This window comes from Tyto alba, unplaced genomic scaffold, assembly GCF_018691265.1.
Source record: "Tyto alba isolate M040663 unplaced genomic scaffold, T.alba_DEE_v4.0 Super-Scaffold_2, whole genome shotgun sequence".
NCBI lineage: Eukaryota > Metazoa > Chordata > Aves > Strigiformes > Tytonidae > Tyto > Tyto alba.
This window is the reverse complement of record NW_024881282.1, coordinates 24,460,083-24,478,984: the sequence shown is the minus strand read 5'-3', so window position 1 is coordinate 24,478,984 and position 18,902 is coordinate 24,460,083. Positions and strand designations below refer to the sequence as shown.

The 18,902-nt window shown below is 46.2% G+C and overlaps 2 protein-coding genes across 3 annotated transcripts in view; one reads left to right on the top strand and one right to left on the bottom strand.

Moving 5' to 3' along the window:
* The first annotated feature begins 1,477 nt into the window (after positions 1–1,477).
* Positions 1,478–15,385, top strand: N4BP2L1 (NEDD4 binding protein 2 like 1). Of its 2 annotated transcripts, XM_042793364.1 has the most exons (6): positions 1,726–1,821; positions 3,137–3,182; positions 10,613–10,737; positions 11,556–11,644; positions 12,882–12,958; positions 14,906–15,385. In XM_042793364.1, exons 2-6 carry the CDS (start codon positions 3,160–3,162, stop codon positions 15,129–15,131), a joined length of 540 nt encoding a protein of 179 aa, XP_042649298.1. In that variant the 5' UTR covers positions 1,726–1,821; positions 3,137–3,159; the 3' UTR covers positions 15,132–15,385. The 2 variants fall into 2 exon arrangements, with proteins under 2 accessions (XP_042649297.1, XP_042649298.1); XM_042793363.1 differs by lacking the exon at positions 3,137–3,182 and having other exon boundaries at positions 1,478–1,821.
* Positions 15,386–15,431: 46 nt separating this feature from the next.
* The window catches only part of BRCA2 (BRCA2 DNA repair associated), a 43,853-nt gene continuing 40,382 nt past the window's right edge, over positions 15,432–18,902 (bottom strand). Inside the window, exon 27 of the mRNA XM_032982902.2 lies at positions 15,432–18,096. Coding sequence (XP_032838793.2) covers positions 17,461–18,096 — 636 coding nt within the window. The 3' untranslated portion in view covers positions 15,432–17,460. The remainder of the gene's footprint in view (positions 18,097–18,902) is intronic.

Here is an 18,902-nt window from a genome sequence, read left to right as displayed (position 1 = left end):
GAAGAGGAAGGTAATTCATGTTGGCCATAACCGCAGCTTCAGACTTACCTGAGGCATCAGTGGCAATGGAAAAGTTAGATTTCAAGAAAATGCCACTCAAGGGTTAATATTTTCTTCCTACTTTTATTTATTGGGAGAGAAATCTGAATGCCTGTATTTTCTGTTACTGAACACTGACCTTTCAGAATGGTTAAAATAAAAGCAGTTTTCAAAATCTCACAGTATTCTTGTATGGACAAAAGATATTTAATCTTTTAGTAAGGTGTTGCCAGTTTAAGTTCACTGAAAAAAACAAACAAAAAAAAACCAACAGCAACAACAAAAAAAAAAAAAAACAAACCAAAACAAAACAACTGGTATCTTTGAATTTCAAAGTTTATGTATCTTCTTCCCTGCCACTTTTCCCCCCCCCCCCACTGCTTCCAGCTAGCATTGGTGTGCCACATCCCAGGGAGCTCAACTTTCTCCTGGTACGTGAATACTCTCTTTAGCACTAACTGCAGACTTCAGAACCGAAAGTTTCGGTGTTGTAGTTCAGCGGTGGTGTGTCCCTGAGCCATACGTGGGGCTGGTACCCGGGTATGGCCCCGAGAGGCAGAGCGGGATAGCACACCAGCTATTTTAATTATTTTGGGGTTTATTGGCAACTATCCTTTCTTTGGCTTGTGTGGTGATCAAATTAAAGCAGATTAGATTTTCTTTAGGGGAAATAAATCTTGTTAAACCTGCTATAGTTTCTCACGTGATAATATGTTTGAAAAAAGGTAAAGTTGACGTAGTGAATGTGATGCACAGGGTCATTTATGCAGTGCAGGGTAGTTATTTAGTTATATCTGCTTGGAATCCTTGTCTGGATTTTTTTGGGGGGGTGGGTTGGTTGGGTTTTGTTTCTGTTTTGTTTTTAGTTTTTATTTTGGTTTGTTTTTTTGTTTGTTTTGGTTTTTTTGTTGTTGTGTTTTTGTTTGTTTTTGTGTTTGTTTTTTTTGTTTGCTTTTGTTTTTGTTTTTGTTTTGTTTTTTTTTTTGTTTGTTTTTTTTTTTTTTGTTGGTTGGTTGATTTTTTTTGTTGTTTTTTTTTCCCGGGAGTGGATTGGGGTTTTGACTCCAATAGCTCCATCACTGTCAAAAAAAAAAAAAGAAAATAAAAATAAGGAATTAAAAATCAGTCTGTATCTGGGGTACTGTAGATAGCTCCACTCTTCTGAAGTCGATTTGGTGATTCCCTTTCTTGGATACCCTGTAGTTCACAGTACATACGGGCGGCAGATGGGGCTGAATATTTTCAGCCCTGGCGTACGTTCTGCTGTCTTTGAGCACTTGGGAGATTAATCTTGATTTAAAACAATTAAAGCACCTATCTTGGGCTTCACGTTCCGGCTGGAAAGCCACTGCCGTAACTGAAGGGTTTTGCTGTGCGAGCCCCAAACGCGCGCCCCTCCCGCCGCGTTTCTCCCTGCGGCAGCTTGCCTTTCCGCAGCGGAAGAACCTCGGCAAGCGAAGCTCCCAACCGCCCCCCCCCCCCCCCCCCATCGGAAAGTGAAGACCCCAAACCCCAACCCCGCCGAGGGGACGCGACTTTTCACCCCCCCCCCCCCCCGCCGGGCGCCGCCGGGCCCGGCTGCTCCCGCCGCGCCCCCCCCCCAATCCCCGCTGGGGCCGCGCCGCGCTGAGGCGGGCGGTGTGTGTGGGGGGGGGGCGGAATGGATGAGCGGCTGCTCCGGGCCCTGGGGGGGCTCAGCCTGCACCCCCCGCGGGCCCGGTTCGGCGGGAGGTTGGTGCTGCTGCGGGGGCTGCCGGGCTCCGGGAAGAGCACCCTGGCCAGGTAAGGAGGCGGCTCCCGGAGCCCTTGGCCTTTCGCGGCGGTGGAGGGTTTTGCCCCCTCCCTTGGGCTCCGGTCGATCCCCGCTGCTGCGGCTCGGCTGCCCCCGTGGCGGGCTCCGTGGGGCGGGGAGGGGGGGGTCCGTGGGGCGGGGAGGGGGGGGGGGTTCGTGGGGCGGGGAGGGGGGGGTTCGCGTGGCGGGGAGGGAGGTTCCGGCGGGCCGGGTGCGTGAGGGAGCCCTCAGCGTCCCCCCCGGCTCCCGCTCCGGGGCGGAGGGCGGGAAGCGTTCGCTGCAAACCCCACGAAAAAGGCTGCGGAGGCACCGGTTCGGAACCGGTTGCGGGCTCGGGAGGGAAGTGGGAGCCTCGCAGGAACCCGGGATAAGCTCAGGCGTTTGGAAACATCTGTCTTCAGAGATGGCGCAGAGCTTTATTGCTGCGACTACCTGTACCTGCTCTCTGGATATACCGCCTATAGCAGCGTGAATGTTGTTGTTTTGGGTGAGCAGTACCGAAAGGGATGTTTCTAGTAAAACGGATTAATCCCCTGAGCCACAGTAGTTGCTGTTGTTTCTTCTCTAAAAAGTGCCAGACTGGTGCTTTTTTTTTTTTTTTTTTTTTTTTTCTCCTGGTGGTTAATCACAAGTACTGTAAAGTCACTTCCTCTCTCTGACTGTGAAAACTTGTAACTCTGACTTATGTTTTCATGATGTCCTGCACTCCTGGTCAGAGCTGTAGGGGTGTATAAAATGAGCAGGGGAGACCAGCCCAATCTCCAGCAGCTCCAAGATTGATTAAAAATAGGTGGAAAAACCCAGAGGGGAGTGCTGGGTGACGGCGTCGCAGGCGGTGTGATGCAGTGTACCCGTAATCTGGTGCCACAAGACCTCGCCGTCTGGTAGCTCACAGCTCCCAGGGTCACCCCCTCTCCATGAGATGAGGAACTTTTGCTGATTTCTCGCTGTGCGTGGGTGAGGAGCCGTGCTGGGATCACAGGCTGCCACGGGAAGGGCTCTGCTGTGGAAGGCGGCAGCGCGAAGCCGTGCGATACACTGGGTTAATCTACAATTTCCTCTTTTCAGTATAGTCCTTCCTGTCACACAGCGCCTGCTGCCTCACAGGACTTCTGCAAGACCAAGTTCTTCAGTGAACAGCCAGGTGCTGTGTTTTCACTGGCACCCAAACTACGTGACCCCTTTAGGGAGAGGCATGAAGGTTCAGGCCCTTCACCTTCAGAGGGTCTTGTAGTACAGTAAGAACATGATGATGTGGGGCCATGTGCTCAGCCAGTGCAAATAACCAACACCTGTATTTTTTAGGTTAAACACAAGATCAGTTATTAATGACAGACCTACAAAGTCAGTTGTAAGTATTGTTTTTGTCCCCTGTGAGATGCATGTTTGGGGAATTTACTCTGTTTATAGCCCTTGTTAATTGTATCACTGCATTTAGTCATTCAGCAGTACAGGGATTAAAGGGCAGCTGTAAAAACGTCATTTAGTACCTCTCCATTAATTCTGTCCAGATTCTGAAAGAACTGTGCCAAGAAAAATTTGAGATCTGCTATTCCCGCATTGTGTACCTTTTGGTGTTGATAAATGCAATGTACTAAGCAGAGCAATGTTTGCAGAAAATTACTGCAGCAAAGTTCAGGGCAAGGTGCTACTGGAGGAGGAAGGTGATTATTTATTTGCAAAAGCCCTTGATAAACTCATGTTACCCATTCAAATTTATTCTCTCAGATTTTATTCACTCACACTATCACAGCTAAACACTTGCAAGCACCAGGGTGTATGTGCACAGGTAGTCTGCCCAAAATCAGAGAGGACAAAGACCTCCAGGTGTCCCATCCTCACTGTCTCTTCTGGGTTCCTCCTGGTTGGTGGTGACAGGGTGGGTTTTGGTCAGGTCTGTTACGCCATCTCGCAGCCAGCAGTTTCTATGATGCCCACCTTTTGCCTCTGAATTTTGCTTACTTGGTGCTCCATGGTTCTTAGGCAAGGGGTTTTTTTTTCCCCCGTTATTTTAATTTTTCCATTTTGGGCGTCTTTTCAGCTGCCGTCTTTCCCTCTTTTGGAACGAGGGGAGGAAGGGCCTTAGCTGAGTGCTGGCCTTTGGGGCGGTGTGTGAACAGCACCTTTCCCAGTTTTATTGCTGTTAACGATGTTCTTGGTTGTCAGCCTATATCATTGTTTTGGGCTTTCCTCTGAGGTTTCTTCTGGTGCTTTCACACACAGCTCCATTTATTCATTCATTCTTTGTATCAGCCAGTATTCTGGTTACAACTGGTGCATCTTTACAGTGCTCAGAAGTGTCACGAACTGTGACTGTTACCACTGGTGATAGGGCAACCTGGTGACAGCTCCAGCAGAAAGGCCCCTTTTCAGTTTGCTGCGCCATCCTAGGAACCTCACATCCATGACTCGTTTCCTCGACCTTTCAGTGCCACCCAGCACAGTTTGGACGCAGCTTTGTAAGGTTTAGTTACAGCATCTTCGGTAAAAATATTTCGCCATTCCAGTCGCTCCCCAGGCTCAGAGCAGCCGACACTGGTATGGATTGGTTCAGGTCTGGTTTTTGGATTCCAGTAAAGACAGCAAAGGATCCGCCTGTGTGATATATTGAGTAAGTCAAGGCAGAATGAGAGGTTGGTCTGCTCACCACCAAGCACCAAATCTTTGCACTTGTTTCACTCTTTAAGGATACTCATCCCTGAACCACAGGGTGACCCTAACGCTCTCCCTCTAACCGTTCACCGTACGTCAGCCCCAGCAGGAGCACATAGAAGAGGGGCAGCCGGGAGTCACATCTCCAGTTGCCTCCACTGGACGTATGTAACACCATCCTGAATGCATTCCCCCTGACCTCACAGTACAGATTTTGTGATCACACTGAGGCAGCTACTAAGAAAACAGTTATCTGAGCTGCAGTAGCAGGTATAGCTTCCAAAAATGTCTCAAAAAAATCAAATGAGCTGCATACAAGCTCATACGTGCTTTCCCAACACAGTAGCTGTATTTCCAGCTCTTCTACAATATGTTGCTGTGGTGCACAGCTCAGGTAACGTAACTCTCTAGTAGTTCTGCTCAAGCACTAGGCTGGGCATGGTCAAACATGGAACTTCTCAGCCACTGCTGTTGATCTATTACTGGAAATGAGGTCGTTCTTGTACTCCCCTGATGAAGCACAGAGGGAGCATTCTTCTTAGGAAGGAAGAGAAAAAGTGCACTGTTACTGAGGCATCGCTGCTTGGTGTCATCCGTGCCTTCTCCAGTTCTCCCTGCTGCTTTTGCCCAGGCTGTCCCTGCACCTCGAGCCCCGGGCCAGCCCCGCTGTTACCAGCACCCCGACCCCGCTGCGGCGTGGCACCGCTCACGGGGTTCACGGGCTTCAGCTCTGCAGCTCCTGCAGTGTAAACATTTACCTTTGTATAAAACCGCTGCAGGCGATGCTCCTGAACATGTTTGTCAAATACAACACGCAGCCTGTTGCTTTACGAAATGCAGCCGCAGCTCCAACCCCCAGGGGTGAGACACAAGGCAGGTGTGTGCTCTGCCAGCAGCGCAGGAATCGGCTGGCAGGCTCCCGCCGGGGCAAAGTCCTCGGGGCGCTACAAGTTGTTAAAACCCAGCAGACAGCTGATAGTGCTGGGCATGTGCTCCAGATCTCATAGTTCTGATTTTCTGCTGAAACTAAGCCCTTTTGAACTCCACGGGAACGCTTCGTCTTGGGAGGAGTGAGCGGAGCAAGTGGTTGCATGGGATGTCCATACATACTCGTTCTGATCTCCGTTACTTTGGAAGTAGCTTGGGAATATACCGGCTCTGAGGTCGGCCTGACGTACCGTGCTATTGCCTTCTGGGCACTGAAAATGTTTCTTCCGATGGGCTTACCAGCCTCAAATCAGAAATTAATTTATATTCTAACTTTCTGATGGAAAAACATGACAGCCTATGAAATACAGTTACCGATTTTTTTTATCTCTGATGATATTACTAGTGATCATGGAGACTTCTCCCAAGAACTCTAGTGCGTCCAGCTAATTGAAAACCTGAATAATTATTTTGTTGTCTATATGTACAGTTAAAAGCAGAAATAATTGTTTGAAAGCACTGAAAATGCTATTTAGAAAAAAGGGGGCTTAAAACCAGTATAAATCATGGCAACAGATCTTCAGATGAGTAACACAGGAGACTAAACCCATCTATATTCACTGAGACAATTGTTACAATGCAACTGTGGCCAAACAGAAACACGGCTGTATTTTCACCAGAATGGTTATCCTTTTTTAATTAGAGCAGCCATCCTAAATCTGAGCAGGGTGAGACAGCAGGTGAGTGTGCACCGACACTAGCCAAGACGCCGCATCGTTCCGAAGCGGCCTTGCTGCCCGGGCTGCCGGCGGTTGGTGTGGGCAGAGAAACTTGTGCCCCTGCAACGGCTTCGTGTTTCCAGGGGCTTTACAGGGTCCCAGGCCCTGCTGGCAGATACGTGAAGTTTGCTGCTGTTGTGTCTGAGCTGAAGAGCGGAAGCATCCGAAAGCTTTTTGACCCCAGCTGTGTCAGCCAATCTAATGAGATGTGGTACCTGGCGTGGAAATCTGCTTCGCCTTGCAGAAGGGGAAGAAAGGGCTTGGGGAGATTTACTGCAAGCAGAGGAAACATCCCCCTTCCTCTTCTTATTTTCTTATCCTTTGTATTTTCTGAAACAGCTGCAAACTTTTCTTGAGCAAGATACAGAGCATACCATATTTTGTGTCTACTGCAAGGTAGCTGTAACACTGTGCAACTAAATGTCCCAAGTAGGCAAATTAATACTGAACCTTTGACAGCTATTGCTTAGCACAATGCAGGGCTTCAAGTTCAGTACCTTTTTTTAAAAAAACACAAACATACCTTGTTTGTACCTTTTGATCTTGCAAAGAGATTTAATTTTTCTTTTCCTCCTTAGTATGCTTTACACTTAGTGATCTAATGGCAATGGGTAATTTTCTTTTTACAGTGATACTCAAAATTAATTAATATCACAAGTCCGTCCACTTTGCATAGCTGGTGTATATTTTGCTAAAATACAGGCATTTTTATTGTGTACAGTGATTAGGAGCCTGATGTGATTATGTTAAACCTTTAATCTAAACCAGCCTGGGGTGAAGTGTAGACTGTAGAAGGCTTATTTCTCAAGGAGCATACTAAAGAGGTTTGGGTGCCCTTTGAAATTATAAGGGACAGAAGAAACATGATTTTTGTCAGCTTCATGGGCAACAGGGGATTACAGAAAGTGGTCGTAAACTTTAGTGTCACTTTGGTTCTTTTAGAAGGCTAAAAGTTGAAACCAGCAAAATAAGCAGATGGTAAAACATCTTTTTCCCACTTTATGTTTTCTTATGTTGCCGTTAGTAGGACTTTGTTTGGTATGAAGAAGCAAATGTGACTGTAATTCATAGTTCTTAACACATTTTGTGCCATATTTTTATTTCTCTGAAGCACAGGTTTTACCTACTTTAATTACCAGTGATAGTAGGTAAGGATAGTAGATGAGGATAGTAGACTGATAATCACATCCTATTTAGTTTGCTAAGGGTTAACATCAAAGCTGTCGTGCAAGTGTACATATATGTGTTAAAAATTTACTAAGGTATATGCTGAGAAAATAATTTTTAAAATTTGCACTGGTTGAGAACATTTTCAAAAGAAACACTGAGCAAGAAATAAAATAATCTTGAGATCTTTTATTAATGTGTATAATTTTATGTGCCTATTAGTAGCTAAAGGGATGACACATATTTTAGCACGATCAGTTTTTCAGAGAAGAGTTTGCAATGCAGATGGGTAAAACAGTGGGAAGGGTGGCGTGCTGAATTGTAGTGAGAGCTGAATATATCAATTTATCAGCACAAGAGTAACCAGATAAGCACTAGGTACCTCCATGCTTTTGATGATAAGAATTCTTTTCCTGGGACCAACATTAAAGCAAAAATAATTTGACCGTTTGCTCACAGTTTGCAAGATGACTTTTGTTAGGTCTGTTGGCCCGGCAGTAATTACATGAATAAAACGTCATCTCTTTGGAGCTAGAAGAGAATGCCAGATACTAATGATACTCAGTGGCTACAGCCTGGTCCTGGCCAGCCCGTCAGCGGTAGGTCTCTGCCCTCTGGGGCAGTTGCTACCACAAAATAATATTAATTAATCAGCAGGTGGTAAAAGTTACAGTGGAGGTGGAACACAGTCAGCAGCTGACCTTTATTCAGATAAACACAACAAGCAGCCTAGTGAAGAATTGCTGCTAGTGGGCAGATTAGGGTGAAATTAGTAAGTAAATGGTTAGGGCAGAGCTAGAGATGACAAAATTAAGCCTTTTCTGTCTGTATGTCTGTTTTTTTGCTGATAACCTAGAGGCACCTTTTCCCTTGCTGTTGCTCAATTAGGCGAGACATTGAGAAATAGTTGTTTTGCAGTTTACGGAGTTGGAAGCGAAGCGTTTTATCAGGGAAGCTGAAATGAACCCCAGGGACTGGAGACCATGTGTGGTGTGAGGTAGCAGGGCAGCAGCACTGATGCCTGAGAGCCACGAGGTTTCTGGATTGGCTTTACTTTCTTTTTCAGAGAAATTTTGGGCCCTAGGGAAACAGAGAGTAGTGAGATGATGCTGTGGGTTCTCCCTGAACTCTTGCAGAGTCTCCCTCCTCCCCCAACACTCCCTTGATGGAAAAAATAGACAATTCTGTATATGGCCACAAATAAATCTGGATTATACACAAATGGGAGTACAATTTTGCATTAAGATTTATTTTCGTCTGATGATCCCTAAGGACTGGTAGGTATGCTTTGTATTTAAGCCACCATGTAAGGAGCATTTTTACTTCTGTTGTGGTTTGAACCCAGAGGGCAACTGAGCACCATGAAGCTACTTGCTGTCCCCTTCCATCCCGGCACTGGGAGGACAAACTGAAGCAAAAGGCTCCGGAATTGAGATAAGGACAGGGAGGGATGACTCACCCGTTACAGTCAGGGGCAAAAGACAGACTCGTTAGGGGAGGGGAAAATAACATAAATTTAATACAGACACTAACAACAACAATACTTAACAGACAAGGTAGGACAGTGAGAAGTGCCACCACATCCAAAAAACACCTCCCCCCCTCCCTTCTCCCCGGGCTCAGCTCTGCTCCCCATCTCTCCCCCTCCTCCCCCAGCAGCGCAGGGGCAGGGGATGGGGGTCACAGCTCACTGCTCCTTCCTTCTCAGGAGATGGGGTGAGCACCGCACATCCCTCCCCTGCTCCCCGGGGCTCCCCTCTCACTGAAGTCAGTCCTCCAAGAACCTTCTCTGCAGTGAGTCCTCCCCACGGGCCGCAGCCATTCCCGAGCTGCCCCGGCGTGGGTCCCCACTGCGTGTTCCAGTCCTCCCAGCGCCGAACCACAACAGCGGGGGCTGCTTCTCCCCTCAGAGTCCCGGCCTCCTTTAAGCACAGACGTCTGTCCTGGTGTGGGCTCCTCCACAGGCTTCAGGTGAGCTTCTACTCCACCGAGGACCTCCATGGGTGGCAGGGGGGCGGCCCTGCCATCTCCCCACGGGATACAGGGGTCTCTGCTCTGGCGCATCCCCCCCCCTTCCTCCTCCTTCCTTCCACTGAGCTGGGTGTTCTCATAGGTGTCCTTCTTGTAATTCCTCCTCACAACACCAACTCCTGCTCCCAGCTTCCCCTTCTTAAATACATTATCACAGAGGCGCAGTCACTGTCGCTAATTGGCTCGGCCCTGGCCAGAGCTGGGTCCGACTTGGAGCTGGGGGAGCTTCGAGAAGCTTCTCACGGGGGCCACAGCTGTAGCCCCCTCCCTCACTACCAAAAACCCCGCCACAGAAACCCAGCCCAGCTTCCTAGAGCCAGTGACTGTGAGGCAACTGGTCGGCTTACAGCAGGACATGTGTCCGCCTGCCCTGGGCATCCGAGGTCTGAGTGAACATCGGAGTGAAGAGAAGGGGGATTGCCCTCTGCCGCTGACCACAGGGCACCAGCTTTAGGGATCTGTTCCATTTGGGGCTGCCAATCTAGGCGGTTCAGGTGTGTTTATAGAACATGATTAAAAGCTGAAAATAAGCAAAAACGACTCAGCTCTACAAGAGGAGGGTTAAGTAAAACAGGGACAAGTGAAAAGCAATAGGGAACCATACAATTGCAACAAATAACAGGAAATACTTACTAATCACTCAGATACTTGTTTGCAAATTTAAAAAAAAAAAAAAAAGTCCTATGTGCTTTGTAGCCAAAAAAACCCACCCCAAAAAATAGAACAACAAGCTGATGATAATATAGACAATCTTTACTAAATGAAATAACAAATCATTCCTCCTAGTTATCTTCAAAAATCTCTCTGTAGCAAAGCTCCCATGATGAAATTGTCTTTTGAGACCAAATTCAATGGGATTAGCAGGTTTGGGATTTCTTTTTTTTTTTTTTTTTTTGTATTTATAGTCAGACCTTCTCGGATAACTCAGAAAGAAAACTGAATATATTAATATGATTAAAGACTCATGTTGGCAGTCCATGGTAGATTCCTCTGCTGAATTAAAGAAGTCAAGGCCATGCCTTTGAGCTCCATTCCTTTCCCCCTATGTGCCTATCTAGTGAATACATCACTTTCAGATCCTTTAAGCTGGGATTTTTCAGATGAAGCACTGTGCATATTTGCAGATCATTAATACAGCTCTTGATTTAATGTCCTCTACTGAAGGCATGCGTTAGCATTAATTAATCCTCCTATCATCTTTTTTTTTTTTTCTTTTTTTTTCCAGACAACTGAAACGTGCCTATCCCGGTGCTGTAGTTCTTAGTACCGATGACTTCTTTATTGAAAATGGTGTGTACATGTTTGAGCCTGACTTCCTAGAGGATGCACACAGGTGGAACCAAAAGCGAGGTGACTGAAATCGATCCAGGGGTTTTGTTTTTCAGTCTGTCTTTAGATTTAGCCCCCAAAGGAAAACTATCTCAAAGTGTTGTCATATACAGAAGTTCATGGGGTACTGGTTAAAAACCTGTATTGCCACTTCTGACTTCATGTCTTCTGACTTAAAGAAATTTATAAATGAAAAAATGTTGGTGAGTGATAGATGTTATTTTAGAAAGTAAACCGGTGACTCTCAGGGCGCACTGCTGAAGCTTGGTGGCAGCAGGCGGCATGCAAATCCCAGCGCCGCACCTGCTGGCTGCCCCTGATGGGACGCAGCCGTCAGACTGTAACTCCTTAGACATCTGTCCTGACTTGGAAGGGGGGTTTATGGGGCTGGTGGAGGCGATAGCCAGGAGGAAGATCTGCAAACCTAACTACAAGTTTGAGAATGAAACAACTCCGGTCTCTACTTCAGGGAGAAAAATACACCGTGCTTTTGTGGCTGTGCTCTGAACTCAGGGCTAGCAATGGCAAACAGATCGTATAGCAGGGATCTTTTGCAAATAACAGTCGTTTTTAGCTGTTGTAAATACTTAGTGCTGTGATACAGCTAAGTATGGTCCATGAGAGGCTCAGCCAGCAGCTGCATCACCTCCTCCAGGGGAGCGAGCTCCTGCTGGTAACTGGCCTCTGCTCGTGTTTGGGTGGGAGCTACAGACCCACGGCTGGTGGGGAGCCGAGCGTGCTGGCGGTGGGCAAGGAGAGGACACTTCCCGGCTAGGAAGACCTGGCTTGGTCTGTTATTTAATACTTTTGCTTTATTTAATGTGTTTGTTACGTTACAGCACTCAAGGCAATGAAGAATGGGAAAAGCCCGGTTATTATTGACAATACCAACATCCATGCTTGGGAAATGAAGCCATATGTGATGATGGTAGGGCAAGCTCTGATTTATTGCTTTTATATGCTCAGCTATGACATTTAAGAGGTGATCTGACTGAAACAGTTCTTAATATAGCTGAAGATAATGATTTCCATTTGCCTGTAGTTCTCTGATTATAGTTAATGATTGATACTGCGAACAAGGAGGGGAAGAGGTGCCAGTGTCCTTGTTCTATCCAGTCAGCAAAATTATCTCAGTGAAGGCAAAATTACTTGAAAAGATCATATATTTGAATTTGCGCTGTAACTTCTTGGAGATCAGGATGTCATCTACCCTTCCTGGTAGTGACGTGGATTGAACAGTTCCCAAACTCTTTGTTGACAAATATATCAAGGTGTGTCTTACAATATTAGTTTATGATGTAAAAAAAATATACCGGAAAGAGTCTTCAAAAACACATTGCTATCTCTTGTCAGGAGTTCTGGCAGAGGTGACAATATTTTTATTGCAGTTTCATAATCTGGCCTGTCTGCTAATGTTACGCTCATGCTTCTGTTCTTGGGTTATGGTCTTGTCAGTTAAAAAATTTGGGTCTAAGTATTGCTTGTATGGGAGTACAAAAGAGACAGGAATGAATAGTGGTGCTCGAAATCCTGGCCGTGGTGCTGCAGCGGCAGCTGTGAGTGTGTGAGGGTGACTAGGAAGCAAGTGAGAGCACAGCCAGAGGTGGGCAAGATGGAAAAAGGTCAACAGATTGCCCTGACTCCTTTCCCCCAAATCAAAACAAACCCAGTCAATAATTGTATCACATATACACGTCTCTATGTGTGTGCATGTACACATATATACACCTACACACACAAATGTGTTGCTTTACCTTGGAAAAAGTTGAGGCCTGTAGGCTCAGCGGCTGGAGGCAGCGTGACCGAGAGGTGTTGGCCTCTCGCTCCCAGACGCTCCAGACCGGCGTGAGCAACCCGTGGCCCTTGAACCACCTGTCACTTCCAGAGAGTTCAAGTGCCAGGATGCCACTGCTGTGGGGGACAGGGACTGGGGGCAATGCCGAGGCAGGTTTTGCTGGGGGACCCAAATCCTTTGATGGAGTAGGAAATGAACTAGCTGGGACTCAGACCAGCACCTTGCTGGGAGTCCTGGTTTATCGTCCTCTGTCTGGCTCCTGGCACCTGTGATACATCCCTCGGCCAGATAAGAGCTTGGGGGGGTCTGGTAGAGTGGCTACTCCTGAGCTGGGCAGCCACACATCTAAAACTTCTGTGTCCTTCTTCAGGCACGTGAAAATAGATACGAAGTTATATTCCAAGAACCAGATACACCCTGGAAGTTCAATGTTCAAGAACTGACAAGGTACGTCTTTTTAATAGAGCAGAGGGCTTCTCATTTTATTGATGCGCTCTGAGGAAGGTCAGCCCTTTTCCTCTGCATATACTCTAGAAAGTCACCTAGTAAATGACAACAGGTTTGTTGCAGAAAACTTCTCTTAGTACCTGGTCTGCAGTGAATTCAGCCCTGAAAGAGCCTGACCATGCTGACGTGACTCAGGCAGTAGAAACAGCAACCCCCCTGATGTGTGTGTTTATACTGCAAGCTTCTTGGGGCAGGAACCCTGATTTTTACTCCTGTTTTTTGAGCGGCATTATGTCTGGGGACAAAACCACGTCTAAGCACTAGACAGTATTCAGACTTCTGTTCTTAAAAAAAAAATTAACCATAACAAAGATTGTCTTGCTGTAGCACGGTGGGATGCTACATTAAGTGTGGTCAAGACATGGTGTTCTGGAGAATCTTTCCAAATACGCACACATAAAAGGGATCCAATGAATGTATCGACTGCATAAATGTGGTAGGACATAGAGGCAGCCGGATATGGCTCTGTTAGTTTGGCTAGTGGCTGCAGGGTTTTATCACAGAAAAGTCCATGCAGGCTGATTTTCCAGCCTTTAACCAATCTGACATAAATCGCACTGGTGAGCGCTCGCCCCCCTGCTAGCTGCAGAAGCTGTCACCCCCCCGCTGGCATCACAAGAAAACACGGCACAGGTACTTCGTTGCGCCCGATTTGGTTTGTACCAGCTCGGAACTCCAGGCAAAAGTCAGCCCTGCTCCTTTTTGTGCGTGGCAGAGACCGACAGCCCGGGCGAGGTGGCAGGTGGCAGCCCCGGCCACCACCAGCCTGAGCAGGCAGCTCCGCTCGCTTCACCAGCGCCAGCCGGGAGCCGGTTGCAGGGCGGCACCGCAGAGGCTCTAATCGCTCCTTGGAGGCCGAGCTACTCAGCAACTTGCATTTCGTTTTATTCATCATTTTTACAGTAGCACCGTAAAGCTAATTCTGATACACTCGGTTGGGAGCAGCTCTGGGGCTGAAGGTTGCTTCCTTCCACTCTGGTTCCACGTTGTGTCCTTGCCGGTCCCAGGCTGCACGCGTGTGCAGGGCACGGGCTGCTGGAGGAGCTCGTGCCCACTTCACCCCCGGGGACGCCGCAGCTGGCGACCTCCTGCCTTCCCCTCACCTTCATGCCACCAGGGAAAACACAGGTTGAGCAACGCAGGATTTGCACAACACCGGGCTTTGAAAATACGGATGCAGGACGAACTTAGACTCTAGATGATGAATTGTGCCCAACAGAGCTCAGTGGCAAAACCAAAGGTATTCAGAGTTTGCAAAACCAGCCCAGCAGAAATCCCTGGAGGCCTTTGGAAAAAACAATTCCCCCTAATGTGTCGAGAGTCTGCAGCTGTTTCTGGTCCATCCAGAAAGCCCTGCATGTTTGCGCATCCTGTTCCCCTCCCTCTCAAACTGGTCATTTACAAATCTGCCCTGGAGCCTGAGCCACATCAGGTGTGACTTTTCCCTGCTGGTGCTCAAAGCAACAGCATTTTTTTGACCTCTATATTTGTTGATATAAGTCAGCATCTGGGCTCTCCACAGCCCCTGTCTGCGTTTCTCTAGCTGTACAAAAGCTCACCCTGAGGCTAGCCAGCCGCTAGCACTAAACCTCAGCAATACTCCTGTAAAATAATACACAGGTCTTCTGCGTAGCTCTGATTTAAAAGCATAACTTCTTATGTCCTGGCTGCCCACAAAAATACTTGCACTACGTTTTTCAGCAGTCTCAAAAATATTTTTAAGAAGTAGGTGGGAGTGAACAACAATTTGGGAAAAGGGGCTAGAAATAGCTCGGCAGGGACGCGAACCCTTATCCTGAACTTATCAGGAACCCTCACAAGCTTAACACGACCTCTAGTACCTGGGCAGCTCAATACTTGTATTTTCTGTTAATGTTGACTCTACAGAAGAAATATTCACCGTGTCCCTCGACAAAAGATCCAACGGATGAAAGAAGAATACGAACACAATGTTACCTTCCACAGCGTTCTTCAGTCTGAAAAACCAGGCAGAGAGGAGAGAAGCTCCAGTGGACCAAACGCATCTTACAGGATGGGTGCCCACTGCAACCCCCCTCCAGCCTTCTCACGCAGAGTTCCCGTGGCACCTACAAACAACATACCATTTCGCTGACGGGGGGGAGCCCTCAGTGTTTTAATTATCAGGGTATAAAAAGCCTCTAGTTTTAAAAATTTTTTCTAGACTGTTTTTTATTCTTGTATTTTTTCTACTGCATTGCTAAATGACTTTCTTACAAATGTTTAAACGTCACTGGATTATGATCTCTCAGCTCTACATGACCAGTCCAGGAGCACTATCCCCAGTACAAACTGTACGCCCTCTCATCTCTCTTCCTCCATTAAAATCCATTCAAGTTTACAATGAAATTTACTGGCTGTGCCACACTTTGTTTTTTTTTTTTTTCCTGCATTGTGCTTTGTCACTAACAGATAACAATATTCCTGAATTTATTCTTTATTTCTTACAGGCCAAGCAGCCAATTCCTTCTCCACGCAGTTGCCATTTATTGCCATTTTAATACTTTGTATCTGGCTGTATAACCTCTTGTATATTCCCAGTCCATCTTGCCTAGAGCACCGCTGCTAGCTTTGAGAGGCAAAGTGAGTGGTGGAAAAGAGCTCTAACAGGTTGTAGGAAGATTTGATGCTGCTCCCTACTGACCCCTCTGCTGTCAGGATTCATGCTGGTCTTACCTCAGCTCTCACAGCCAAACAGCTCCTCCAGCCTGGAGGTGAAACACTCCAACACACCAAACTGAGCCCTTTATCTTGCCAAGAAATAGGAGTTCAACTGATCCCGAGGCGAGTCCATATACGGAGGCTCTTGAAAGGAAACATTAGTGTCAGGCGAGTGCTTTTTAACTTCTAGGTAGGACCAGGGCCACAGGAGCAGCTCTGAATTGCTGAAGCACAAGGCTACCAAATACCCAAACCAACAAGTACAAAATAATGACTTAGTAAAATAAAAAAAAAAACTTAAGGGGAGAAATAACTCCTCCTACCACCAAGTGCCAGGAAGCCACTGACTGATGGATGAGTGAGAAGCCATCCTACAGTAGTTTTATCCATATTGTTAAATTCTGCTGATTGTGTCCTCATCAGGAAGCCCCAGTGAAACCTTTTTAAAACTCAGCATTTGCGATGGCAGTTTTTTTTTAAGCGGGTGTGGATTATTAGGCAGCACTTGCAGAACAGGACAGCACTGGGTTACGCTGCAGTAGGAAACGAAGACAGCTCACATCGGACATTAAGAAATGCGGGTAGAGCTGCTGTTCATCTGGCACTTCAGCAGAGAGGGAGGTGTAAGAGGTATAAAGAAATCCGCTGTTTCTGGACAACAGCCAAGCTGTCTTTACAACACGGTAGCTGTAGGAGATGAATTGTATTTGCTACTCAAGCCGCGTTCAAAGTAGTAGTATCATCGCTGTAAATAACGGTGAACGAGGGGACTCGGGTGCTCCGCAGCATTGCCCAAAGGTTTACACAACGATCAGCAGCCTGGTGTCAGGCCCTGACAGTTCTCCAGCCCTGCTACAGCGTCCAGCTTGGTGGCAGGAGCCACCTGGCTCCAGCTCAGCACTTGGGCCAAGCGAAGGGCACAGGGCCCCGCAGAGGTTGCCGTGTGGGAGCTGGTGGTGTCAGTTCTGAAACCTCCTTTGCCCCACACATGGTGGGACCCGACCACCTGGTAACTACAATGTGGAGCCGGCAGCCGGTCTAGCAGGACTGTTTCCTTCTCCAGTGGAGAAACTCCAATTCTGAGAAGCTTCACCTGTTGAAATTAGTAAGAGCAAAGTAAAGAATTCAAGTACTAAACTCACACTCAGCAGAAAGATCTCGTGATGAAATCGAGGAAAGATCTGATTATTTTTCACGATGCTGGGGCCTCAAGTGCTTCTTTAAGGAGTAGCTCAGAAACGCTGACCAAGGATCTACCCTTTTTACCTTTGTATGGCATTTTGTTATGAATCAAAGAATCCATTGTTCTCTCAATCTCTTTTAGCACTATGCGGACAGTTTGAGAAGTACAAGAATTGTGCCAGAATTAGAGCAGTATTTCAGAATTAGAAGCGTTATGTTTGGTAACAATAAACGTAGAGAATTGTTTATTTTGCTCTGTGCCACTTCTGACAGCCAAGATTCTAATACTGCAGAGGGTAACAAAACTTGGCTTTAGCCTGAAAACCAGATCCTGCTGTAGTTTAAGAATACATCAGAATCAAAGCAATGGCTTATAAAACACCATCAAACCTTCAGCCACAGCGATGCTGTTGTACAATACACGTTTGTGTGAGAAACGTACAATTACTCAACAACAAATTATTCTGCAGATGAAACGTCCAGTCTTTGTTTCTGTAATATAGCTTTATTAAATACAATCAGGGTTTAATGTACAAAATGTAAAAATAATTTGAAATATATACAATACTGTACATGTGCCTTCAGCAGTGTTTCCGGGGGTTTTGTCTTTGTAGCATTCCGCGGGCTGGCAACGAGTCCTCCAGTTCCTTTGTGTCCTGAAGAGCCTCAGCTACTTCAGAACTGCCTTTTGGGGAGTTATTCGCTTCCCCAGTAGACCTGGAACTGGTTTTGGGTGAAAGATCATCAGATAAATCAGTAGCTATTTTATTGCTGTTTTCATTTACATAATCAATCTTCTTCTCTTCTGGTAAATTATTCATCAGTGCTTGTGTATTGATCATTGCAAGTTCTTCATCAGCAACCAGGTCATTCTCAGGAAGATGGACAGTTTCTCTCAATTTTCTGCAGGGGGTGATATGACCAATATTCTGATTTGTTTCTTTTGATGACTTGCAACGCTGTAAACCCAAACTTCGTGGAGGCTGAAACGCTTTTTTTAAAGATGGAGAAATTACTGAACACATTGGTGTCAGTGGTGGAGGGGCAGGTATGCAACTGAGGAAGTCCATCGCTTTTCTCTTTTTGCTGTTTTTGAGATGGTCTTCATTAACTGTAGCAGATGAAGGTGTTTTTGCTGACCTTTGCCTGGCAAGTTTCATATTTGGCGTGCTAGTTGACAAAGGGCTTGGATGTTTTATTTCCATTTTAGAAGAGATCTAGTTAAAGAGAGAGACATTTTATGTGAAATAGAATGTCCTATTTCATTAACTTCCTCAATTACTTCCACAAAGCAGGGGAAAAAAACCCACTGATACGAAAATGCTATGTCATCATTCGTGTCCATCTTAACTTCAGTTTGATATCTTCTGATGGGGACTAATATTATTTCCAGTACTGATGCTTGATAAATCACTCTTTACATGTACACTAAGACAGCACATTTACATTCTGTTTCTGAGATCTAAGCTAAACATGTGGGAATTTTTCTGTGCCAGATGGTAAGAAATCGAAGCGCTCATAAAAAAGGAGTTAAGTCTTCGCCTGCGTCGGATCTATCCTCAACAGGTTGTTCAACAGGGAAAAGCGAGGAAAGATATTTGAAGAATAAAGGAATATAGACCAAAAAACTTGAGGATAATAGATGCAAGATAGATGCTGCACAGCAAATCATTCAAACACATGCTTAACCTAACACGCATGTTAATCTTCAGTGTCTCAGTTGTTTTAACTTGGTTAATATATTTAATAAAGGGATATAAACTATAACTTCAGAATTAAATAGTAGCACTCTCTCTGAAATGGAAAAGGATGCATTATAAGCTTAAATTTAGTCCCCGGGAATTGATAGCTCATCAGGGTGTTCTGACCTCCCTTGCAACTAGTGGCAGGAAAAATTTTTGTTCTGACTGCAGTCAGCACTCCACATTAAGAACAACTTGCCACTAGCAGCCTTCATGGGAAACCTGAGTACTATTTAACTCAACTTTTTTCAAGACTGCTATAAAATGTGAACATTTCCTAG